This window comes from Panthera uncia (genome assembly GCF_023721935.1).
Source record: "Panthera uncia isolate 11264 chromosome A1 unlocalized genomic scaffold, Puncia_PCG_1.0 HiC_scaffold_17, whole genome shotgun sequence".
Classification (NCBI taxonomy): Eukaryota; Metazoa; Chordata; class Mammalia; order Carnivora; family Felidae; genus Panthera; species Panthera uncia.
In genome coordinates, this window is record NW_026057577.1 from 39,930,619 (window position 1) to 39,958,435 (window position 27,817).

At 37.4% G+C, this 27,817-nt stretch overlaps 1 protein-coding gene across 2 annotated transcripts in view; it reads left to right on the top strand.

The window, feature by feature from the left end:
* Positions 1-27,817, top strand: part of MTREX (Mtr4 exosome RNA helicase) — a 117,029-nt gene that overhangs the window by 70,694 nt on the left and 18,518 nt on the right. For both annotated transcript variants that reach the window (XM_049649454.1, XM_049649453.1), the window contains exons 20-23: positions 9,223-9,333; positions 10,561-10,749; positions 15,505-15,668; positions 20,925-21,030. In XM_049649454.1, the coding sequence (XP_049505411.1) occupies positions 9,223-9,333; positions 10,561-10,749; positions 15,505-15,668; positions 20,925-21,030 (570 nt within the window). The remainder of the gene's footprint in view (positions 1-9,222; positions 9,334-10,560; positions 10,750-15,504; positions 15,669-20,924; positions 21,031-27,817) is intronic.

The window sequence follows — 27,817 nt, forward strand, 5'->3', positions numbered from 1 at the left end:
TATAACTTTGTAGTATAGTTTGAAATCTGGAGTTGTGTTGAGTCTCAGCTTTGTTATCTTTCTCAGGATTACTTCGGTTGTTGGGCTTGTTGGGTTTTTGTGATTCTACACAAATTTTAGGATTGTGTGTTCTTTGAAAAATACTGTTGGTGTTTTGATAAGGATTGCATTCAGTCTGTAGATTTTTTTGAGTGGTATGGCCATTTTAACAGTAGTAATTCTTCCAGTCCCTGAGTATGGGCTATCTTTTCCTTTTTTTGTGTCATCTTCAATTTCTTTCATTATTATCTTACAGTTTTCAAAGTACAGGACTTTCACCTCCTTGGGTAACTTTATTCCTAGGTATTTTATTCTTTTTGATGCAGTTGTAAATGGGATTATTTTCTTAATGTCTCTTTCTTACAGCTTGTTATTAATGTAGGGAAACATAACAGATAATTGTATATTGATCCTGCAATTCCATTAAATTTGTTTATTCTAACAATTTTTGGTGTTGTCTTTATGGTTTTCTGTATGTAATACCATGTCATTTGCAAACAGTGACAGTGTTACTTCTTTATTACCAATTTGGATGCCTTTTATTTCTTTTTCATGTCTGATTGCGGTGACTAGGATTTCCAGTACCATGTTGAATAAAAATGGCAACAGTAGTCATCCTTGCCTTCTTCTTAATCTTAGAGGATAAGTTTTCAGCTTTTTACCATTGAGAATGGTATTAGCTGTGGGTTTGTTATGTGTCCCATATTTTGTTGGGGTGTGTTCCATCTGTACCTGTTTTGTGGAGAGTTTTTATCATGAACAGATGTTGAATTTTATTACAAGCTTTTCCTTTATGTGTGGAAATCATATGATTTTTATCTTTCCTTTTGTAAATGTGGTGTATCCTGTTGATTGATTTGTGGATATTGAACCATCCTTGCATCCCTGGAATAAATCCCACCTGAGCATGGTGAATGATACTTTAAATGTATTGTTGAAGTCAGTCTTTGTATTTGTGTTTTTTTTCCAGTTTTTCTTTCTAATGGAATTTTAGTTTCATACCATTGTGGTTGGAAAAGATGCTTGATATAATTTCAGGCTTAAATTCATTGAGACTTGTTTTGTGGCCTCACATGTAATCTGTCTTGGAAAGTGTTCCATGTGCACTTGAAAATTATGTGTATTCTTCTGTCTTGTGGATGGAAAGTTTTGTATATATCTGTTTGTTTTATGCTGTCTAATGTGTTCTTCAGAGCGACTGTTTTCCTTACTGATTTTCTATCTGGGTGATCAGTCCATTGATGTAAATGTTCATGTCCCCTACTCTTACTTTATTACTGTCAATTTCTCCCAATGTGTTTCTGAATATTTGCTTTATAAGTTTAAGTGCTTCTCTGTTGGATGCATAGAAATTTACAATTGTCACATCCTCTTGTTGGATTGATCTCATTATTATATAATGTCTCTCTTTATCTCCTATTACACTTCTTGTTTTAAAATCTGTTTTGTCTTAGTGTTGCTACCCAGCTTTTTTTCCCCCACTTACATTTGCATGGAATGTCTTTTACCATCTCTTCACTTTTTAGTCTGTTTGTGTCTTTATGTCTGAAGGGAGTCTCTTGTAGGCAACACGTAGATGAATCTTGTTTTTTATCCTTTTAGTCAGTGTTTGTATCTTTTGTTTGAAGTGTTTATTCCATTTTCATTTTATTTTATTTTATTTTAGTCAGTGAGAGTAATTTTATTTTATTTATTCATTTCTTTTGTTTTAATTAGTGAGGCCCAGCTATAATTGTTGAGACCATGCTGGCAGGCAAGATACCAATTCTAGCTGCTGCTCACTAGTTATTTTGGCAGTAGTCACTTTGGGTGGACACAGGTTCTAGCTGAGGCTGCTTGGTGGGTATGGTATGGCATGAGCCACTTTGGGGGGAACTCCTGTCAGGGCAGGTGGGTTGGATGATCCACAGGGGAACACCAGAGCAGGTTGAGCAGTGCTAGAAGGTAAATGGAGAGTGTCAGAACTGGCTTCTGCAAGCATCAGGCCAGCTAGGCTACAGGAGGGGAAGAAAAATGGCACCTGATAAGACTTTATTTCTCGAGAAAATTCCTACACTTCCAGCCCTTTTGGCACACACCCTAAAATTACTTAGTAGATCTCCTTCACTTAATAACTTGTATATTTTTCAAACTGCTGCCTTTCTGTTGGGTCTCAAACTGAATGAGTACACTGGCACTTTAGGAGTGGATTCTAAGTTTCCTCTAGCCCTCCGACTCTCCCAGAGTGAAGTTTCCTTGATTTTCAAAGCCAGATGTTATAAGAGGGCTTTTCTTCCTGATGCACATCCCAGGGTAGGGGTACCTGATGTGGGATTTGATCCTTTCACTCCTCAGGTGGAACTGTGTGCTTGTGATATCACTCCTGTTTGTGGGTCACCATGCTGACAGAGTTGGTTCCCAACTGTGTCCCTGCCCCTTCTACTCTTCTCAGTATGGCCTTTTTTCTTTATCCTCATTGTGGAAGAGCTGTTATACGTCTTTGGTCCCTTTTCAGAATGAGCTGCACTGTAGTTAAGGTCTTGGTGTGTCCATAGGAGGAGGTGAGCTCAGGATCCTCTTGTTCTGCCATCTTCCCAAGCTCCTCAGTTTACCTGTGGTTTCAATTAATTGCAAAACATTCAGTTTGCCATATGAGATACCTGTATTTCTTGAATATCTCACCCCCCCTTTTAATAATTAGGACAAAATTACTGCAGGTAAAACCTCAATACTGAGATTCCAAGTATGTATTTGAAGGCAGATATACTGGAATTTTGTTATTTTAAAACATTACTTTAAGTATGTGGTGTATTCCTAGGAATTTTAAGAAATGTCTTTGTGATGATATATGATATAATAACCTTTGATTTATCGAAATTAAAATCTGCCGTTGCAGCATCAGAGGTTGCTGCTTTGGATCATTTCAAATGACAGTGAAATTTGGAATTGGCAGTATTGAAGGATATTATTCATTATTAAATGTTTTAGAGTGATAATTAAAAGTATAATTACTTCCGAATCCCACCTAACGTTTGGTTTCAATTCAATCTTATAATTTCATTGCTCAAACTTCAGCCCTATTATAACTTGTATGATTTTTTTTCCATAATGTGTATTTTACAGTTGACTGCTTAACTGTACATGAGAGTAAAACTCTCACAATTTAGCTGATAGTCACTGTATTCAAAAGGACCTTTGAAGTTATTGCAGCTTGGAATGGCAAGCATGTGGCACACATGCCAACATTCTTTTTCTCTCCTGGCAGACATCGATGAAAAGTCATGACATTCTTTCACTGAAGGCTTTGACTCTTCAAGATAATGATCTAATGACTAATTTCATTGGAGTTAGTATTTTAAGGAAAACTTACTTGTTGTCTATCTTGCTTCTGGCCCAGATTTTATTTAGCTTAGTCACTGTGCCCATTTTACTTAAAGATACTGAGAAGCTTTGTACTACATAATGATCATGATTTGTCTCATTTTAATGGTTTGTGCAGGGTAGATGCCCCTGGATCCTAGGCAACCTGCGTCTTTCCTTCTATAACATTTTTTAAACTGGGGTATAATTGAAGTATAATTTTTTTTTAAAGGTTAATTTTGAGAGAGCATGAGAGTGAGCGGGGGAGGGGAAGAGAGAATCCCAAGCAGGCTCTACACCGACAGGGGGCTCAGTCTCTAGAACATGAAATCATGACCTGAGCCAAAATCAAGAACCTCACTGAATGAGTCACCCAATGCATAACATTTTTTAAAATTTTTATTTATTTTTAAGAGATGATGAGTGGGGGAGGAGCAGAGAGAGAGGAAGAGAGAATCCCAAGCAGGCTCTGTGGTGTCAGTCCAGAGTCTGACATGGGCTTAAACTTAAGAACTGTGAGATTATGACCTGAGCTGATACAAGAGTCGGATGCTTAACTGTCTGAGCCACCAAGACACCCCAGCATATAACATTTTTTCAGTTTATTTCCAGGAATTAAGTGGGGATGTATTAGTATAAGTTATATATATAGTCTCTGATTTCAAGGGGTTTACAGCTTAATGGGGGGAACATTTTGTGCTCAAGTTAGTGAACATCAAAAATGTATCCTCCAACTGGAGTAGAGTGTGTTTGGTGGGGGGAAGTCAATAAAGGTTTTATAAAAGAAGTATTAAGAAAATGAACTGACCTGGGGCTCCTGGGTGGCTCAGTCAGTTAAGTGTCCAACTTAGGCTCACGTCATGATCTCACGGTTCATGGGTTCGAGCTCCACATTGGGCTCTGTGCTGACAGCTAAGAGCCTGGAGTCTCCTTTGGATTTTGTGTCTACCTTTCTCTCTGCCCCTCCCTTGCTCGTGTTCATGTGCTCGCTCGCTCCCTCTCTCTTTCTCAAAACTAAATAGACATTTTAAAAAATATTAAAAAAAAAAAAAAAAAGAAAACTGACTTGTAAGGATCTTTTCAGACAAGAATTGCTTTTCCAGCTGAGAAAGCAACATACACAGAGCATGAAACATGCCTTTTTAAAAAGAACTCTGAGTTCTATTGAATGATCATACTAGTAAAACAGAGAGAAGGACTATACCTTAAGACATAGTGTGTGTATATAATATTGTTCACTTCTGTAAATTAATATTTTGGATAGGAATCCTGGACACAGGATTCATAGACAATTTATAAGGAAATTTCATCTCTCAACTGCACTTACTGTGAACACTACTCTGGATAGGTTTAAACCAGATTTCCTTTGCATGAAATATGAGTAGGAAGTGGCATTTCCATAGTCATTTTTCTTTCTTTTAACTTGGAGTGTGTATGATACAAAATTAAGCTTTTTAAATGCTTCTTGGATTGCTGCAAGCTTTTGGTTAATTTCCAGAGTTCTTGAAGGAAAATTAGATCAAGGCACACATTTAGTTTTTATAAATCTAAAATTTAATAAAACATATTGGTTTAAATAACTTGGCCTGGACTTGATTAAAATGTAGTTAGTTCAAAAAATATCTTTTCTGGGGGTGCCCAGGTGGCTCAGTTGGTTAAACCTTCAACTTAGGCTCAGGTCATGATCTCATGGCTTGTGAGTTTGAATCCCACGTTGGGCTCTTTGCTGACAGCGTGAAACCTGGAGCCTGCTTCAGATTCTGTGTGTGTGTGTGTGTCTCTCTCTCTGCCCCTCCCCTGCTCATGCTCTGTCTCTTTCTCCTTCAAAAAAATAAATAAACACTAAAAAAAAATACATGTATCTTTTCTGGATGAAAAATTCAAAAATTGTATTTTAGCTAATGTCCTTGATTTGAAGAAATGAGATCATCTGAAACTTACTTAGGTTGTATTCACTTAAACTTACTGACTTCTGATGTTAGCTACCTTATCATTTGCTTATCTTTTTCCTTTTTAAAAATTTTAATTAGTTAATATACAGTGCAGTGTTGGTTTCAAAAGTAGAATTCAGTTATTCATCATTTCCATACAACACCCAATGCTTATCACAAGTGCCCTACTTAATACTCATCACCCAGTCTAGCCCATCTCACACCCACCTCCCTCTGTCAACTCTCATTTTATCCTCTATCATTAAAGAGTCTCTTGTGATTTGTGTCCCTTTCTTCTCTTTCCTCCAGCCTTCCCATATGTTCATCTGTTTTGTGTCTTAAATTCCACACATGAGTGAACTCATTATATCTTTCTCTGATACATTTATTTCTCTTAGCATAGTACATTCTACCCCCATCCATGTCGTTGCAGATGGCAAGATTTTATTCTTTTTGACGGCTGAGTAATATTCTATTGCATATGTATACCACATTTTCTTTATCCAATCATCAATGAACATTTGGACTCCCTCCATAGTCTGGTTATTGTTGATAATGTTGCTATAAACATTGGGTGCATGTACCCCTTCAAATCTGTATTTTTGTGTCCTTTGGGTAAATGCCTAATAGTGCAATTGCTGGATTGTAGGGTAGTTTTATTTTTAGTTTTTTGAGGAACCTCCAAAACACTGTTCTCCAGAGTAGCTGCACCAGTTTACATACCCACCAGCAGTGCAAGGGGATTCCCCTTTCGACGCATGCTGGCCAACACCTGTTGTTTCTTGTGTTGTTAATGTTAGCCATTCTCACAGGTTTGAGGTGGTATCTCATCATAGTTTTGATTTGTATTTCCCTGATGATGAGTGACGTTGAGCATCTTTTCATGTGTCTGTAAGCCACCTGGATGTCTTCCTGGATGTTGTTGTTTTCTGACATTTTGAATAATGTACATACATGTCAGTGTTCTCTTTCGATTCAGACACTGCATCTGTTATTTGCAAGGGTCACAAATTGCTGGTTCAGTAACCAGTTCAGCCCTCATAATGTCTTATTTAAACATGAAATTGACAACTTGAAAATAAAAATAACTATATTAAAATATTACAATCAAGTGAAAGCAGCCCCAAATCCACACTGAGGTAGTTAGGTAAGTAGGTAGGTAGGTAGGTAGGTAAAATATAGAAGGAACGAATATGTTAGAAAAGTCACCATTAGGCAACTACCAAATAACTAATCCATGGATCCTAAAACTAGTGAGTTGAAAGTTTAAATGAGGAATGGGATATTTACAAAGTAATGAATATCCCTATAAATTTCTTATTAATTGTAAAGGGAAAAGTAGTAAGTTTACATTAGAGAATGCCAGAGATAACCACTTGAATCAAGTCATAAAAATTAATATCACTAGTAATGTTGACCAGTAGACAGGAAGAACAAAAAACATCATTTCTGCCAAAAATTCATATCCTAAATTTCATGATTCATCATAATTAGACAAACCCAAATTCAGAGGCATTCATAAAATAATTAGTGTATTCAAAAATGTCAGTGTCCTGAGCAGCACACACACACACACACACACACACAAAAGAGAAACTGTTCCAGATTAAAGTAAAATAAAGAATTATCACAACTAAACATAATTTATCATCCTAATTTGGATACGTAGACTGGTGGAAGAGAACAAGTGTGGTATAAAAGGCATTATTGGAGAAGTAGATGGAATATTAATATGCATTATAGATTAGATAATAATTGTTTCAACATTAAATTTCCCTCTTTTAATACTTGTACTATGGATGTGGTATATGTGTGGGGAGAGAGAATGATAAAGCAAATGGGGCAAATGTGAATATTTGGTGAATCTGAATAAAGGTTTATGGGAACTCTTTGTTCTAGTAACTTTTCTAAAAACTTGAAATTGTATAAAAATGTCAATCCCATAAAAACAAAGTAGGCAGTATTCTAGATTTAAAAAGGCTAAAGAGATCTGACAACTAAATGCAAGCAATGATCCTTGGCTGGATCTTAGATCCAAAAGTGGTGGTAGTATCAGGGTGCCTGGGTGGCTCAGTCAAGTTAAGTGTCCAACTCACTTTTGGCTCAGGTCATGATCTCTTGGTTTCATGAGTTCAAGCATTGTTATCAGGCTCCATGCTAATCCTGCCAACTCTCCTTGTGATTTATTCTTTCTCTCTCTCTCTCTCTCTCTCTCTCTCTCTCTCTCTCAAAAAAATAAACTTAAAAAAAAAAAATAAAGCTGGTGGTAGTATCTATAAATGGCATTAGTGAGTCATTTGGGGAAATTTGAATATGAACTGTATATTAGATTCTATTATTAAATTTTTATGGTATAATGAGGTAATTCTTAGAAGATACATGATGAAGTATTTGCTGGTGAGGTGAAGTGACATGTTATCTGCAAATTAATTTTAAATGGTTAAAATAGGAAAAAGGAAGGCAGAAAGAAAAACACTCCCCTACCAAAATCCCAAAGTCTTAACTAGAAAGAGGAAAAGCACGTATGGCAAGCTATTAACAGTTGGAAAGATCTAGTTGAGAAAATACAGTGGACAGTTTGTTGTATTATTATTTTAGTCACTTTTGAATAAGAAGTTGTAGTTGTCTGCTTTAAACAATACATACTTTCTCCATTTTTTCTTTCTTTTCTCTTTGGTATTTGAATATGATCTCTGTTCTTTTAGCTTTTACACTAAATAACATTTTTTAAAGGTGCTTATTAACTATTTTAAAACACTTTACATGCATTATTTCATTTAATTCTCACAACAGTTTAATGAGATAGATACAATTTCATCTCCATTTTTAAAATAGGAAGAATGAAGCCTAAAAAATTTGGACTTCCTCAAGGTCTCAAAACTAGCAGAAAACTGAATCAAAACCCAGGCAGTCTTGACTCTAGAAACTCTGCTCAACTGCTCTACCATTTTATTCAATAAAACACTATGAATATATTTGTTAACCAGCAAGCCAATGGCAGCTGTTTTTTTTTAGTAGCGATCAGAGTAAGGTAGCCATTGAGAATAATACACTGATGAATTTGGACCTTTAAAAGTGTTAACTTCTCAGTGTACAGACAACCTCTAAATTTAAAGTCAGTGTCCTTAAAGGAAGCAAAATGGTATACTTCATGGTGAGGAAAAGGTATCAGGAGAGAACATGAAAGAAAGTTTGAAGATAGGTGATTCTTGAATATTATGTCTAATGGAGTATACTGTTTTCTGTGGTTGAAATACTTTTTTTCATCTCTTCATTAAAACCTATCTAGTGGGGCGCCTGGGTGGCTCAGTCGGTTAAGCGTCCGACTTCGGCTCAGGTCACGATCTCGCGGTCCGTGAGTTCGAGCCCCGCGTCGGGCTCTGGGCTGACGGCTCAGAGCCTGGAGCCTGCTTCCGATTCTGTGTCTCCCTCTCTCTCTGCCCCTCCCCTGTTCATGCTCTGTCTCTCTCTGTCTCAAAAAAAAATAAAATGTTAAAAAAAAAAAAAGAAATTAAAAAAAAAAAAAAAGCCTATCTAGAGCTTACATGAATCCTACTCACCCATAAACAGGAGTCTTTCCTTCCTGTGTAGTGCTATTATATTTTAAGATATTCAAACAGTGCCAATAATGAGTACATGCAAATAAATAAAGCATGGATTCTGTGTTGAGGGAATAACTAATTTTTAGGTACCATTTATTTACCTGTTATTTAGAAGTTTGAATTAGGTTTTACTTTTGAAATATAGTTTCTGGTAAGATATGTGCTTCTATAGTGATTATTACCTACTTAATCATATGTGCTACAAATTGTAAATACAGCTTCGTTTTAAGGATTCAAGCTAAATTTGGGAAATGGCAGAGTTTGAAAATGTGCAGTTTTAATTGTAGCATTCTGTAACTTTTTCTTGGTAGGTTGTTCCAGTTTTGGTGCACCTCCTGTCTGCTATCAGCAGTGTTAGGCTTTATATTCCTAAAGACCTTCGGCCAGTGGATAATAGACAGAGTGTTTTAAAGTCAATACAGGTACACGTATTAGTTTTATAAATTTAAATATAAATTTTATGTAAAGATAAATAGAATTTATAACAAGACAGCTTAAATGCTTTAAAATATATTGCTTTCTTTTAAAAAAAAAAAAAACTATAAACCTGCCAGTAGTGGAAGTTCGTGATTTTTGTATAGATTGTCCACTCCTTGAATATACCAAAAGTGAGAAGTAAGGGAGAACCCAAAAAGGAAAACATAGCTACTGTTTTATGCAAAATGTTTTGCTTTATTTGTTGAGTAAAAATAACTAGACCACATTAAAAATTTTATGTATAAAAATCATGTGCCAGGACTTTTAACCATTTTTTAGTTTTATTTTCAATAAGAAAAATTATGACATTCTAGAAATCTATTTTCCAGTAGGGGAAGAAAATGGAATTTTGTTAGTTATTTGGTCAGCAAACATTTGGATTATCATTCACTGATCAGCAAAGGCTCTGTACTTGAATTTGAGAAAACAAACAGGATGCTTTCATTGTAGAGCAGGAACATTCAAGCTGTGGTCCTAGGCAGGCTTTCTGAATTGAATAATTGTCTTGACAGTTTTATAGAATTTTTATGTGGATAAACTGTTTGTTGTTGTTGTTTTATCCTAACTCACCAAATTCTATTTTACCTTTAAGGCCTATCCCAAGACCTTGAAAGTCTCCCAGGGCAGTACCAGCCTACAGTGAGCTGTCCCTTCTCTGAACTCAGATGCTCTTATATTTAACAGTTAAATCATGTAAAAAAGAAAAAAAAAAAAAGAAAAAAGAAAAGACCCCAAAACACAAAATTAATGACAGGAATCTGGACCCTTTAAAAAACTTATGTCTTTCGACTCAGTAGTACCCCACTCCCCTAGGAATCAGCCCCAAGGAAATAATGTGAAAACTGAAAACCATTTACACCTGGGTTGTTTAATATAGGATTATTTATGACAGTGAAAGGTTACAACAACCTAAATGTACAATAATGTGTTTATCAATAAGTTGTACCACACTTAGAACTATTCAGCTCTAAATACTAAAATTATTAATAAATTTAACACATCCCTGTTTCGGTATATCATGGTATGATTCAAAAGGAGGTTTCAAAACCAAATGCAACGGAAAAGTGCAATCCAGTTTAAGTGCATTTTTCAATGTGTTTGTGCCCAGAAATACATAGAAGGAAATATTTATTTAGTCTTAAATAATTTTGTCTATAAATTTTTTGTTTCAGGAAGTTCAGAAACGTTTTCCTGATGGTGTTCCCTTATTAGATCCTATTGATGATATGGGCATTCAAGATCAAGGGCTGAAAAAAGTCATCCAGAAAGTAGAGGCTTTTGAACATAGAATGTATTCTCATCCACTTCACAATGATCCAAATTTGGAAACAGTGTATACTCTTTGTGAAAAAAAAGCACAGGTATGGCAGAAACTTAGTTTGTATCATAAAATTCTATATATTTTACTAAATAGATGATTATGTGTTTTCTATTTTCTTTTCCTATTGGTTTCATCAGCTAACACAGGGAAATATCTCCTTATCTTTTGAGGAGACCATCACCTCTTATCACCAAGACAAGATGAAGATCATTTTGTTATAATTTGGTATTTGATGGTTTTTCTTAAGTTTTTTTAAATGTAATATAATTCATGTATAGTAATATTTACCCTTTTAAAGCATACATTTCAGGGGCGCCTGGATGGCTCGGTCGGTTGGGCGTCCGACTTCGGCTCAGGTCATGATCTCACGGTCTGTGAGTTCGAGCCCCGCGTCGGGCTCTGTGCTGACCGCTCAGAGCCTGGAGCCTGTTTCAGATTCTGTGTCTCCCTCTCTCTCTACCCCTCCCCTGTTCATGCTCTGTCTCTCTCTGTCTCAAAAATAAATAAACGTTAAAAAAAATTAAAAAAATAAATAAATAAAGCATACATTTCAGTGGTTTCTAGTATATTTACAGATAACTGCAACCATACCACTGTCACAATTCCAGAGCATTTCCATCATCCCCAAAAGAAACCTTATACTAATTAGCAGTCAACTCTATTTCTCCCATCTTGCAGCCCCTAGCAACTACAAATCTCCTTTCTGCCTGTCAATTTGCCTATCCTGGAGATTTCATATTAAGTAAAATCCTACAGTATGTGGCCTTTTGTGTCTGCTTTCTCCACTTAGCATAATGTCTTCAAGGTTCATCCATGTGGTAGCCATGAATTAGTACTTTACCCCTTTTTATGGCTGAAAAATATTCCATTATATGCATATACCACATTTCGTTTAACATTTCAACAGATGATAGACATTTGGGGTTTTTCCACTTTTTGGCTGTTTTGAGTAACCCTGCTACCAACTTTTATGTACAAGTTTTGTGTGAAGATATTTTCATTTCTCCTGTGTGGAATTAGGTAGAATTGCTGGGTCATATAGTAAGTCTAGGCTTAACCTTTTGAGAAACTGCTGACTTTTTCCCTAAGTGGCTATACCACTTTACATGTATGTAAATGTACATACATACATTTACAGCAATTTATGAAAGCTCTTATTTCTCTGTGTTCTCACCAACACTTGTTATTGTCTGTGTTTTTGATTATAGCCTTCCTAGTGGTATGTAATAGCTCAGCTTTTAGGGTAATTAGCTGTAGTCTCTAACCAGAAAAGCTAGTTAATTTACAGATAATTAATTTAGGATGACCTAAAAGAGCAGAAGACTGTGATAAGTACTCAGAGGCATATAAAGCTTACCAGTTAGTAGAAGACAGCACCCTATTAAATATTTTTTTCCTCAATAAATTTTACTGAAATGTACTTTGGATATACTGAGTTAAATAAAATATTATTAGAATTAATTTCACTTTTTAAAATGTGGTTACTGGAGAATTTGCTTTTTCAGACAGTGCTACAAGAACATACTTGTACTGCCTCACAGATACATTATTCATTGTGAATAATGAATTTAGGAAAAGTTTTTTGAAGTGAAGACATTCCTTTCCACTGTATACTTCTCTTCAACTAGAATCTTTTGTACTCTAGAAATGTTCCATCCGCCTTCAAACTTACAGCTCCTTGCTATTAAGCCTTTTCAGCTTTTAATCGCATGCCACTTTTATCACATTAGTCTTCCTGTTACACAAACTATTATTTTAAACTCTTTAGGATCAGGCATTTCATTTTAGCTTTCTTGTACTCTCCTCTATCCCAAGTGATCTCTTTATAAAATAGATACCTAGTATTTATTGAACAAGTGTGTGAGTGGAAACTTCTTGGCTTAACAGAGTAGTATGTTTAGTTCACAGTTTTACAACACTCTTTCTAGCTTTCTGTGAACTAACATAATGGGGCCCTGGGCTGCGGTGGGGCACAGCAGCTGTGTTCTTGGTGGACGTGTAGTGCACCATGCTCTGATCCACCATGAAGGTACTGCTCAAGATGAGGAAACTGAGAAACCAAAAGTGTTAGTAACTTCTACAAGGATACCCATGATCCTGGCCTGTTCATCTCTCCTTGGGACCATTGCATCAGCAACCTACCTTCTTACATTTACTTTCTCTGTTTCCACCAGAGAGTCACCCTTAGCAATTCCACAACACAAAAACAAAGAAACTTGAGCTTGGTTTAATAATGACTGGAAAACGTCCACAAAGAAAACGGTGCGAAGCCACAGAGAGTGGTGTTACCTGAGCTGTTCTGACATAAAGGAAAAAGGCCTTAGTGTCTGGCTAAGGGACTGACTAAATAATCTTGTTGTGAAAACTCAACAGTATGTGGAAAAATGCTTACACAAGAGCATTAAATGTAAAAAGTTGGATCTGAAATTGATGTGGACTATGATTATAATTCAGCAAAAATAAAAACATATACCAAAAAGACAAAAAGGGAAACCTTAAGTGGTTGTTTGGGCAGTGAGATTATAGCAGTGTTTTTTTCTTCCTGTTTTTTGCTCCCTAATTTTCTGTAATGTGCTTCTATAACATTTTATAATGAAAGAAAACTACAAAGAGTTAACAATTTAGGGAAGGAAAAACAAGTCTTTTTATGGCCTCCTACTGACTGAAGGATAAATTTCACATCCCTTAACCCTGCCTAAGAAGACAAAAATCTGATCCCTCAGCTGTCATCATTTTAAGTGCTCACATCTGACCAAGTTTTCCTGCTTCTAGGAATTGAGACTCCAAGGTGAGGTAGTACAAGTATGTTCTTGTAGCACGGTCTGAAAAAGCAAATTCTCCAGTAACCACATTTTAAAAAGTGAAATTAATTCTAATAATATTTTATTTAACTCAGTATATCCAAAGTACATTTCACTAAAATTTATTGAGGAAAAAAATCTTTAATAGGGGGCTGTCTTCTACTAACTGGTAAGCTTTATATGCCTCTGAGTACTTATCACTCTTCTCTTTTAGGTCATCCTAAAGAGGACATCCTCTTTCAAAGACACTGTAGAAAACAACTTTTTTTAATATAATAGACCTGATGAGTTATGCTAGTATAGCTATGCTAGTTATGCAGAAAATTGTCCAGCATAGAAAGCATTCTTTTTATCCTCATAGCATTATGACAACACATTTGTTCATAACAGTGTAGATAACCATTAAGAGATTGGATTCTGATGGCTGGCAGAGTGGTTTTGAATGCCATCTTTATTAATCACTAGCTCTGTGATTTTGACCAAATTACTTAGTAATCTCTGTCTCAGATTTTTATCTTTGTAAAATTTGTATTTAATATTAGTTACCTACCCTACATATTGCTCTAAGAATTAAATGAAGTAATGTAGCAGCACCTGGGTGGCTCAGTCAGTTAAGTGTCCAACTCTTGATTTCAGCTCAGATCATGATCTCATGGTTTGTGGGATCGAACCCTCCATGAGGCTCTGTGCTGACAGTGCAGAGCCTGCTTGAGATTCTCTCTCTCCCTCTCTCTCTGCCCCTCCTCCACTTGGCGCTCACTCTCTCTCAAATAAGCATTTTAAAAAAATAAAAATAAATTCGGGGCACCTGGGTGGCTCAGTCAGTTAAGCATCCAACTTCAGCTCAGGTCATGATCTCTCTCAATCTAGGAGTTCAAGCCCTGCGTCAGGTTCTGTGCTGACAGCTCAGAGCCTGGAGCCTGCTTCATATTCTGTGTCTCCCTCTCTCTGCCCCTCACCTCAAAATAATAAATAAACATTAAAAAATTTAAAAAAAATAAATAATGTAAAGCACTGAAAATAGGGTACATAGTTAGCTGTCAGTAAATATCCATTACTGACCACTGTTTTGCCTTTATCACTTCTGCTCCTCAACTGAGTCTTAATAAATCTGCAAAATTCCAGAATCTTTGAATTTTAACTTCTGTTCCCTAAAATTTTCTTTTTGCCAGTCTTTTTCTGAACTTGAAGCCCTAACCTTGGAATCCAGTATTGTCTTGCTCTTGTACTATGATATTCTTGTCACAGTTTGAAAGTATGTAATATTTACTGATAAATAGAATTTTAAAACTCATCCACTCTGAAGGATGACCTAAAAATACATTTTCCTTTTAAAATATAGAATAAAGACCTGTTCTCTTTGCTAAAGCCATTTCCAGCTTTGGCAGTTTTATGATAGAATTAGAAGGCAAACAGAAAGGAACACCTTTCAGGACACATCATGGGGGAAATATTAGTAGCCAAGAAATAAGATTCATATATCTCCTCTTTGCTCTTCTCTAAACTACCCCCACATTTTCTAAGGATGAAAAGCTGGAGCTGATGCTGCTTTAGAAGCATGATTAATGGTCAAATCTTATCTTGGGAAAGCCTATTCTAATTTACCACTGACTTTTTCTACCTCCAGCAGGTTACCTTATCTAGCTGCTGGCTGTCCAACTCTCCTTCTAGACTTTTCTCCTTGCTCCTTATTTAAGCAAGAATCATACTCTGTTCCCCAACTTCTTAAACTTTATCAACTCCTATATCTCCCTAAGTTGCCTTACATTTTTCAAATGGATGTTTTATATTTCCATATATTTAACATTTCTACAAGTATTTAATAACTACAGATCTATTATTCCTTTTTTCTAATATCCTAGGTAAGTATCTAAGAAGTTCCAGGTATCCTTGTAAGGTATCTTTATGAAAGATTTTTTATTTCATTACATGAGTAAATTTCATTTTACTTTGTTTACTTTATTGAACTTTCTTTATACTTTCATATGCCTTAGATTGCAATAGATATTAAATCTGCAAAGCGAGAACTAAAGAAAGCAAGAACTGTCCTACAAATGGATGAGCTCAAATGCCGCAAACGTGTTTTAAGGAGGTTGGGATTTGCTACTTCTTCTGATGTCATAGAGATGAAAGGACGAGTGGCTTGTGAGATAAGCAGGTAAAACCTGGTTGTTCTAGAAAACTGATTTTAAAATGAGATAGTGTGTTTTGTTTTTTTTTAATGGGCACTTTTTTTGTTGTTTTTAATGTTTATTTTTGAGAGAGAGAGACAGAGTGCGAGTGGGGGAGGATCAGAGAGAGAGGGAGACACGGAATCCGAAGCAGGCTCCAGGCTCCAAGCTGTCAGCATAGAGCCCGACGCGGGGCTCAAACCCACAAAATGTGAGATAATGACCTGAGCTGAAGTTGGACTCTTAACTGACTGAGCCACCCAGGCACCTTAAATGGGCACTTTTTTTTTTTAAGTTCATTTATTTATTTTGAGAGAGAGAGGGAGGGAGAAATCTTAAGCAGGCTCTGTGCTGGCAAAGCATGCAGAGCCTGACATGGGGCTCAAACTCACAAGTTGTGAGATCGTGACCTGAGCTGAAACCAAGAGTCAGATACATTAACCAACTGAACAACCCAGGCGCCCCAGTAAATGCAGTTTTTGATGATGAAATTGAGAAATTAGAAAAGAATTAAATAGAGAAATTAGAAAAAGAATTTTAAAAATCTCATGGGGTGCCTGTGTGGCTCAGTCAGTTAAGTGTCCAATTATTGATTTCGACGAAGGTCATGATCTCATGGTTCCACACTGATAGTGTGGAGCCTGCTTGGGATTCTCTTTCTCCCTCTTTCCTGTCCCTCCCCTGCTCATGCTTTCTCTCTCTCTAAATAAATAAACAAACAAACAAATAAACATTAAAAAAATTTTCTTCCACCTACTAATTAAAAAAAATTTTTTTAATGTTTATTTTTGAGAGACAGAGCAGGAGCAGAGAGAGAGGGAGACAGAGAATCCCGAGCAGGCTCCAGGCCCAAGCTTTCAGCACAAAGCCTGACTTGCAGCTTGAACGCACGAACTATGAGATCATGACCTGAGCTGAAGTCACTCAACCAACTCAGCCACCCAGGCGCCCCTCATTCTACTATTTAATACAAATGCAATTGGCATATTGATGTAATCCTTTTTTTGTTAATGCATTCTGGATTTTTACATAATTCTAATCTTAGTTTATACACAGTTTTGTGTACTGAATTCTTATTTACAATTATGGACATATTCCCACCTTAAACTTTAGTGTAATAACCATTTGCTTTTTATATATATTAGAGTTGTTATTAAAGTTTGGGGCTAACAATTAGGGAATTACAGCATAGCATATTATAGGCCACAGCATAAAACTGGATATAAGATATTATCTATCTTGGTGATCTTTTACCATATTACAAATGACCTTAAAACTAAATGACTTGAAACCATAGCAGTCATTTCATTGTCTCTGGTGGTTTCTGTGCGTCAGAAACTCAGGAAGGGCCTATTGAACGGTTCTGGTTCAAGGTCTCTATGTGATTTCCATTAGCCTGAAGATATATCTTGTTTTGTCCATGGTTTAACAACCATTATTCTCAATGAGTTCATGTTTTTGAAACAGTTACTTGTATATTCACCGTGGCTCTAATGGATGGAGCTGGAGAATTATAGGCCTTGTATATGGTTTCAGACGTTTCTGGGGCAGGCCTATTCATACTACTCTTATTGATCATTTAGTTCGGATGTTAAGAACTGGTGCCTATAGGAGCCAGCCAGGAGGAGACTGTGGTAAACCAGAACAATTCTTGGCCACCAAAAGGGGGCAGCAACAACCCAGCCCCAAATAGTTGTTATTATGGAATAATGTGTTATCAGATTTTTCAATTTAGAAAAGCCAAAAATCCAGATTTTTAGGTGAAATGAAATCCCTTGTTTTTTAAGTGTTCACAAGCTAATTCAGAATTTTTTAGTCACTGTCTGGGCCAAATATATCATTTGTTCAAGTTAGATTTGGCATGTCAGCATCTAGTTTTCCTTAAACCTACTTTCCTACTTTGTCGTTAAAGAATTGTAGGCACCTTAAGGTTAATAATTTACCCAGGAATAAAGCTTCACCATGACACTGGTCTACTAATTCATATGCCAAAAATAATGTTATTGGAATTATTTCTTTGTAATATTATATAGAATCTAACAACATAGAAATTAATTTCTCTTAAGTATCTATAGCTGGATTTAGTCTTGGGAGAATGGTATTGGTTATATTCTAAAACAGACTAGGTAGAGAGATAGAAGTAACACTATCACATATGAAAGTATGTTACCTTTCCCCCTGTATTTGCTTCTCCCTCTGGTTTCTGTCTTGCTGAATAAGACCCAGCCTCTGAAGAGAAAACTTGGGAGTCGTTCTAGACTTCTCTTCCTTCTCTCTCTCTTCCCATCTTCCGGTTTCCTCCACATCTGTGCCCCTTTAACTGTTCCCACTGACTACTAGTGGGCCTTCATTATTTCTTGCTAGGGTACTACAGAAGCCCTCATTTTTGTTGCTTCCTATCTTGAGTGTCTATAACCCATCCTTTATACTGCTTTCAGAGTATTCTTTCCAAAGCACAAATCCTGTCATGTCAATCTTTTGATAAAAGTCTGTCAGTTATTCCCTAATGCTTTTAGAATAAATTCCATAATTTAGTGTTGTTGCCCTTCTTCTGTAGCCATATCCCACATATTTCTTTCTCTTAGCATGACCTTTTCCCTCGCTCCCACCTCAAATCCTGCTCATTCCTGCATATTTTTCCTAGATGTTATGAAACTTGCTATGAATGTCTCCAGTCTTATTTTGAGTTTCTCAATTTTCTTTTTACATAATTGCCTATATAACCTGTTAGATCACTCTCCTATGATCTAGTAATCTTTCCTGTCTGCTTTTGTAGGGTGTATATAGTAACATGTAGTTCCTTAAGTTGTCTTGCCTTATTTGTACTGTCCTCTTTGTTTGACTTAACTCTCCTTTTACCATCAGAAGCCCAAATTTAGTTTTTATTTTTGAATAGTTAAAATTATTTATAAAGATTGATAGAGACTTTATCCTTTTTTAGAAGTCAAAGTAAAGTTTGTTTGTTTTTTTTAAATAGAGTTGAATACCGAGCGTGTCTGGATGGCTCAGTTATTAAGCATCCCCCTTTTGCTCAGGTCACCACATCAGGCCCTGTGCTGACAGCTCAGACTGGAGCCTGCCTAAGACTCTGTGTCTCCCTCTATGTCTTACCCTCCCCTGCTTGCCCTCTGTCTCACTCTCTCTCAGAAATGAATAAACATTAAAAAAATTTTTTTTAATAAAAATAGAGTTAACACCCTCATGGTTACTGTTTTATAAATGTAAGAGACTTTATGGAACCTTGATTACAGAATTCTAGAAACACTGTCTTTGTAGTCTTTTGTAGCTTCCATTGAACACAGTTAAAAATTTATAATTTTTTGTTTTCTACCCATGATGGCAAGGAGAAAAAAAAGAAAGATATTTTCCAATTATTAGACAAATCATAAGACACAGTGATGATAGTGAAGTCATATAAGCAAAATCTTAGACTATAGGTAAATTCTCAAACTGAAGAATCAATAAGGGAATAATAGATCTCTAAGGACAGAAAGAAAAAGTTACGATTCCTATTTTACTTTTCTTTCGGTTCAAGAAGGAGTTATGTGATGTTTTGTACTAAGAACTTGGATCATCCCATTCTACTAGAAGGATTTATAACTGTCTTTCATCTTTTATGATTTGCTTGCTAAATTGTGTTTGATATGGTTTTTAAATGATCAAATACTGAAAACAGTGGTAAATATAAGGAAATTATCAAGAAAAAGTTGGAGAGAGAAAAAAAATTGGTTGGATTGATTATTCTAATCTTTTTTTTTTTTTTTTTTTAACTGTTATTTATTTGGAGAGAGGGAGACACAGAATCCAAAGCAGGCTCCAGGCTCCAAGCCGTCAGCACAGAGCCCAACACGGGCCATGAGATCCTGACCTGAGCTGAAGTTGGACACTTACCTGATGAGCCACTCAGGCACCCTGATTATTCTAATCTGTATAATATAAACCTGAATATGAAAATGTTGTACAATAATTATGCAGCAAAGAGGATGGCCTTCCTGTCTTCAACAGAATTACAAGTTGTCAAAATTTTTAAAAATAGTGTATTTTGATGATCCAAAAGAGGAACCAAAAATAATAAGCTAGAACCTTTAAAGGAGATGTATTTAAAATCTGCTGTCAGTAGTATATTTTGATAATATTAAGTGCAGGAAAAAAACCAGACATGATGATGAGCTAGTACCTCTTGGGGATGTATTTGAAATTTGGAATTGCAGTGCACCTGGGTGGCTCAGTCGGTTAAGTGGCCGACTTCGGCTCAGGTCATGATCTCACTGTCCGTGAGTTTGAGCCCCGCGTCGGGCTCTGTGCTGACAGCTCAGAGCCTGGAGCCTGTTTCAGATTCTATGTCTCCCTCTCTCTGACCCTCCCCCATTCATGCTCTGTCTCAAAAATAAATAAACATTAAAAAAAAAAAGAAAAGAAATTTGGAATTGCGTATACTACATGGATATAGTCCAGATTTGTGGATGATAGTTGATGAACAGCAATTTGTAGCGTTTAAAGACCATTGCCCATCTGGGTTATACACATTCTCAACATTGGGAGACTGTGGAATAAAATGTGTGGCTACTATGGGTACATTCTAATTAAGATTTCTAATGAAGTTGTTTTTCATTATCCCTTTTTGTTATAAATTATTTGTTAAATAACTTAAAAACAATTAAATGGAACCCTGGACCCAGAGGAAAAATGGTGATGACTCTTTTTCCTGGTATGCTGAGAGTTAAGAAATAAAATTATTTCAGTAAATGTTTGCATTTTGGTGTTTGCTAGAATGGTATTTTTACATGAAATTCCCATTTTACATTTATTATTGATGTGTTAATAAATATAAGACCTGCCATTTTCTTAAATAAATCCTTGTCATCCTCGTTGATTACTTATCATGGTCAAATAATAGGCTTTATTTAAAAACTTGTTACATTTTGGGGCACCTGGCTCAGTTGGTTAAGCCTCTGACTCTAGATACTGGCTCTGGGCATGAGCTCATGGTTCGTGAAATTGAGCCCTGTGTCAGGCTCTGGGCTGATAGCTCGGAGCCTGCTTGGGATTCTCTCCCTCTCTCTCTCTCTCTCTCTCTCTGCCTCTCCCTCTCTCCCTCTCCCCCTTTCCCTCTCCCCTTCTCTCCCTCTCTCTCAAAATAAATATTTTAAGAAAACAACTTGTTACATTTTAACATGTATGTTAACATATGTGTTTTTATGTTATAACATTTGAAATTTATTCTCTTTTTTGTGGTGATCTAGTGCTGATGAACTCCTTCTAACTGAGATGATGTTTAATGGCCTTTTCAATGACCTGTCTGCAGAACAGGCAACGGCACTACTAAGCTGCTTCGTGTTTCAAGAGAATGTGAGTTAATAGATTTAATATACCTTATTTATTAATTCATATATCCTGTAACTTAGTGGTTATGGATATTTTTAATTATGAAACTATTTCCTGTTTACATGTGGGCAATGTTAATTAGAAATCAACACTACTTGGGGAGCCTGGGTGCCTGGGTCCACTAAGCGTCCAACTTCAGCTCAGGTCATGCTGTCACAGTTTGTGTCTTTGAGCCCTGAATCAGGCTCTCTGCTGTCAGCGCAGAGCCCATTTCAGATCCTCTGTCCCCCCCCCTCTCTCTCTTTGCCCCTCCACTGCTCATTCTCTTTCCCTCTCTTTCAAAAATAAACATTAAAAGGAAAAAAAAGAATTTAATAAAAAAAAATTGCTACTCCAACACAAATATAGTAAGAGAAGTTGTAAATAATTAAATATGATTATCAGAAAGGAGAGTGAAATAGGATTTTATTTCTAGATAGTCATTAATCACATTCCAAGTTTTAAATTTGTTCTGTAACTCAGTGCATTGTTTGAAGTCTGGTCTAGTCAGATAGTCCTGGAAAGAAAGATGAATGAATGAAAATAAAGGGAGGCAAAAGAGTGAAAATGAAAGGGGAGGTTAAATTAATATCTCTCCTTCCAGTAATGGAGAACAACTTTGAAACAGCTGATCCTCCTAGAGGCTAAAATCTTCATAGGCAATGTTTGAGGTGGTGGCTCTAGGATTCTGATTGCTGGTTTAGCAAGAGCTCCCTTTCAGCAGCTCTTAAAAATCAAAAACAAGTGCTAGATGGCATACCACAAGAACATGAACGAGTCTTGTACTTTATTCCAAAAGCCGATATGGTTTGGGTTTTGTTTTTGTTTTAATTTTTTTTATGTTTATTTTTGAGAGAGAGCAAGAGAGAGACAGAGACAGAGTGCAAGCGGGGGAGGGGCAGAGAGAAAGGGAGACACAGAATCCAAAGCAGCCTCCAGGCTTTGAGCTGTCAGCACAGAGCCCGACGCGGGGCTTGAACCTGTGAACCACGAGATCATGACCTGAGCTGAAGTTGGACGCTTAACTGACTGAACCACCCAGGGCCCCCCCCCCCCCCCCGTATGATTTGTTTTAAAAAGTAAAATGTGTGTTTTACATTTCAAACTTTATTCATGGTGGATGAAGTGGACAAAATAAGACAAAGACATTTGCCTCCTAAGAATAATTTAATATTGATATCTAAATTTTTAGAAGACCTTTTACTATATACATTTAGTGCAACTTTCAAGTAAACTGTAGAAGACAAATTTTTTTTCCATTCTGCCATTGATCTGTTAATTATTTCCTTATTAAGCAGATCAAATACATTACTTGTTGACTTAAGTAGGTGCTTTTCTCTCAGCTCCCTAATTATTGATGAGAATTATAGCTGATGTGGCAATGATTACAAATAGGACAAAAATCCAGAAACAATTTATCTCCTCTGAGAGTGTCCACTATTCACCTGTGAAGCAATTTGCATATGAGGAACACATTACTTTACAAAATATTGTGTTTTACTCTCTTTTTACATTACATTAATTTCAAAGACAATTGTTAAAAGTATTTGTCAAATTCTCTTTGAAAAGACCTAAGTTAGGACCTGGATTGCTGCCCTTCTGCCTGTGTCCAACGTTGTCTTAGAGCTGATTTTTTGCATTTGCTTTTTTTTTTCTAATGTGGCACTATAAAAGTACTGTTTTCTGAGAGCCCAAGTATGTTTCCTCTTCAAAGGAGTTGGGCTTAAACTAAACCATAATTCTTAATTTGGGGAGAAGATGTCACTATAGGTGGTTAATTAAGATTGTTCAGTGGAATCAGAACAGGAGGTTCCGGAAGATGGCGGCATAGGAGGACGCGGGGCTCACAACGCGTCCTGCCGATCACTTAGATTCCACCTACACCTGCCTAAAGAACCCAGAAAACCGCCAGAGGATTAGCAGAAGGGAGTCTCCGGAGTCAAGCGCAGACTAGAGGCCCACGGAAGAGGGTAGGAAGGGCGGCGAGGCGGTGCGCGCTCCACGGACTGGCGGGAGGGAGCCGGGGCGGAGGGGAGGCTCGCCGGCCAAGCAGAGCCCCCGAGTCTGGCTGGCAAAAGCGGAGGGGCCGGACAGACTGTGTTCCGACAGCAAGCGCGACTTAGCGTCTGGGAGGTCATAAGTTAACAGCTCTGCTCGGAAAGCAGGAAGGCTGGAGGACAAAGGGAGGGAGAGCTGCTGAGCCCCCGGACGGCAGAGCTCAGCTTGGCGGGGAACAAAGGCGCCAGCGCCATCTCCCCCGCCCAGCCCCCAGCCAAAATCCCAAAGGGAACCAGTTCCTGCCAGGGAACTTGCTCGCTCCGCGCAAACACCCAACTCTGTGCTTCTGCGGAGCCAAACCTCCGGCAGCGGATCTGACTCCCTCCCGCTGCCACAGGGCTCCTCCTGGAGTGGATCACCTAAGGAGAAGCGAGCTAAGCCTGCCCCTCCACCCCCCGTGCACCTTGCCTACCCACCCCAGCCAATACGCCAGATCCCCAGCAACACAAGCCTGGCAGTGTGCAAGTAGCCCAGACGGGACACGCCACCCCACAGTGAATCCCGCCCCTAGGAGAGGGGAAGAGAAGGCACACACCAGTCTGACTGTGGCCCCATCAGTGGGCTGGGGGCAGACATCGGGTCGGACTGCGGCCCCGCCCACTAACTCCAGTTATACACCACAGCACAGGGGAAGTGCACTGCAGGTCCTCACCACGCCAGGGACTCTCCAAAGTGACCAAACGGAAGAATTCCCCTCAGAAGAATCTCCAGGAAATAACAACAGCTAATGAACTGATCAAAAAGGATTTAAATAATATAACAGAAAGTGAATTTAGAATAATAGTCATAAAATTAATCGCTGGGCTTGAAAACAGTATACAGGACAGCAGAGAATCTCTTGCCACAAAGATCGAGGGACTAAGGAACAGTCACGAGGAGTTGAAAAACGCTTTAAACGAAATGCAAAACAAAATGGAATCCACGATGGCTCGGCTTGAAGAGGCAGAGGAGAGAATAGGTGAACTAGAAGATAAAGTTATGGAGAAAGAGGAAGCTGAAAGAAAGAGAGATAAAAAAATCCAGGAGTATGAGGGGAAAATTAGAGAACTAAGTGATACACTAAAAAAAAATAATATACGCATAATTGGTATCCCAGAGGAGGAAGAGAGAGGGAAAGGTGCTGAAGGGGTACTTGAACAAATTATAGCTGAGAACTTCCCTGAACTGGGGAAGGAAAAAGGCATTGAAATCCAAGAGGCACAGAGAACTCCCTTCAGACGTAACTTGAATCGATCTTCTGCACGACATATCATAGTGAAACTGGCAAAATACAAGGATAAAGAGAAAATTCTGAAAGCAGCAAGGGATAAACGTGCCCTCACATATAAAGGGAGACCTATAAGACTCGTGACTGATCTCTCCTCTGAAACTTGGCAGGCCAGAAAGGCTTGGCACGATATCTACAGTGTGCTAAACAGAAAAAATATGCAGCTGAGAATCCTTTATCCAGCAAGTCTGTCATTTAGAATAGAAGGAGAGATAAAGGTCTTCCCAAACAAACAAAAACTGAAGGAATTTGTCACCACGAAACCAGCTCTACAAGAGATCCTAAGGGGGATCCTGTGAGACAAAGTACCAGAGACATCACTACAAGCATAAAACATACAGACATCACAATGACTCTAAACCCGTATCTTTCTATAATAACACTGAATGTAAATGGATTAAATGCGCCAACTAAAAGACATAGGGTATCAGAATGGATAAAAAAACAAGACCCATCTATTTGCTGTCTACAAGAGACTCATTTTAGATCTGAGGACACCTTTAGATTGAGAGTGAGGGGATGGAGAACTATTTATCATGCTCCTGGAAGCCAAAAGAAAGCTGGAGTAGCCATACTTATATCAGACAAACTAGACTTTAAATTAAAGGCTGTAACAAGAGATGAAGAAGGGCATTATATAATAATCACAGGGTCTATCCACCAGGAAGAGCTAACTATTATAAATGTCTATGCGCCAAATACCCGAGCCCCCAGATATATAAAACAATTACTCATAAACATAAGCAACCTTATTGATAAGAATGTGGTCATTGCAGGGGACTTTAACACCCCACTTACAGAAATGGATAGATCATCTAGACACACAGTCAATAAAGAAACAAGGGCCCTGAATGATACATTGGATCAGATGGACTTGACAGATATATTTAGAACTCTGCATCCCAAAGCAACAGAATATACTTTCTTCTCGAGTGCACATGGAACATTCTCCAAGATAGATCATATACTGGGTCACAAAACAGCCCTTCATAAGTTTACAAGAATTGAAATTATACCATGCATACTTTCAGACCACAATGCTATGAAGCTTGAAATCAACCACAGGAAAAAGTCTGGAAAACCTCCAAAAGCATGGAGGTTAAAGAACACCCTACTAACGAATGAGTGGGTCAACCAGGCAATTAGAGAAGAAATTAAAATATACATGGAAACAAACGAAAATGAAAATACAACAATCCAAACGCTTTGAGATGCAGCGAAGGCAGTCCTGAGAGGAAAATACATTGCAATCCAGGCCTATCTCAAGAAACAAGAAAAATCCCAAATACAAAATCTAACAGCACACCTAAAGGAAATAGAAGCAGAACAGCAAAGGCAGCCTAAACCCAGCAGAAGAAGAGAAATAATAAAGATCAGAGCAGAAATAAACAATATAGAATCTAAAAAAACTGTAGAGCAGATCAACGAAACCAAGAGTTGGTTTTTTGAAAAAATAAACAAAATTGACAAACCTCTAGCCAGGCTTCTCAAAAAGAAAAGGGAGATGACCCAAATAGATAAAATCATGAATGAAAATGGAATGATTACAACCAATCCCTCAGAGATACAAACAATTATCAGGGAATACTATGAAAAATTATATGCCAGCAAATTGGACAACCTGGAAGAAATGGACAAATTTCTAAACACCCACACTCTTCCAAAACTCAATCAGGAGGAAATAGAAAGCTTGAACGGACCCATAACCAGCGAAGAAATTGAATCGGTTATCAAAAATCTCCCAACAAACAAGAGTCCAGGACCAGATGGCTTCCCAGGGGAGTTCTACCAGACATTTAAAGCAGAGATAATACCTATCGTTCTCAAGCTATTCCAAGAAATAGAAAGGGAAGGAAAACTTCCAGACTCATTCTATGAAGCCAGTATTACTTTGATTCCTAAACCAGACAGAGACCCAGTAAAAAAAGAGAACTACAGGCCAATATCCCTGATGAATATGGATGCAAAAATTCTTAATAAGATACTAGCAAATCGAATTCAACAGCATATAAAAAGAATTATTCACCATGATCAAGTGGGATTCATTCCTGGGATGCAGGGCTGGTTCAACATTCGCAAATCGATCAACGTGATACATCACATTAACAAAAAAAAAGAGAAGAACCATATGATCCTGTCAATCGATGCAGAAAAGGCCTTTGACAAAATCCAGCACCCTTTCTTAATAAAAACCCTTGAGAAAGTCGGGATAGAAGGAACATACTTAAAGATCATAAAATCCATTTATGAAAAGCCCACAGCTAACATCATCCTCAACGGGGAAAAACTGAGAGCTTTTTCCCTGAGATCAGGAACACGACAGGGATGCCCACTGTCACCGCTGTTGTTTAATATAGTGCTGGAAGTTCTAGCATCAGCAATCAGACAACAAAAGGAAATCAAAGGCATCAAAATTGGCAAAGACGAAGTCAAGCTTTCGCTTTTTGCAGATGACATGATATTATACATGGAAAATCCGATAGACTCCACCAAAAGTCTGCTAGAACTGATACATGAATTCAGCAAAGTTGCAGGATACAAAATCAATGTGCAGAAATCAGTTGCACTCTTATACACTAACAATGAAGCAACAGAAAGACAAATGAAGAAACTGATCCCATTCACAATTGCACCAAGAAGCATAAAATACCTAGGAATAAATCTAACCAAAGATGTAAAAGATCTGTATGCTGAAAACTATAGAAAGCTTATGCAGGTAATTGAAGAAGATATAAAGAAATGGAAAGACATTCCCTGCTCATGGATTGGAAGAATAAATATTGTCAAAATGTCAATACTACCCAAAGCTATCTACACATTCAATGCAATCCCAATCAAAATTGCACCAGCATTCTTCTCGAAACTAGAACAAGCCATCCTAAAATTCATATGGAACCACAAAAGGCCCTGAATAGCCAAAGTAATTTTGAAGAAGAAGACCAAAGCAGGAGGCATCACAATCCCAGACTTTAGCCTCTACTACAAAGCTGTCATCATCAAGTCAGCATGGTATTGGCATAAAAACAGACACATAGACCAATGGAATAGAATAGAAACCCCAGAACTAGACCCACAAACGTATGGCCAACTCATCTTTGACAAAGCAGGAAAGAACATCCAGTGGAAAAAAGACAGTCTCTTTAACAAATGGTGCTGGGAGAACTGGACAGCAACATGCAGAAGGTTGAAACTAGACCACTTTCTCACACCATTCACAAAAATAAACTCAAAATGGATAAAGGACCTGAATGTGAGACAGGAAACCATCAAAACCTTAGAGGAGAAAGCAGGAAAAGACCTCTCTGACCTCAGCCGTAGCAATCTCTTACTCGGCACATCCCCAAAGGCAAGGGAATTAAAAGCAAAAGTGAATTACTGGGACCTTATGAAGATAAAAAGCTTCTGCACAGCAAAGGAAACAACCAACAAAACTAAAAGGCAACCAAC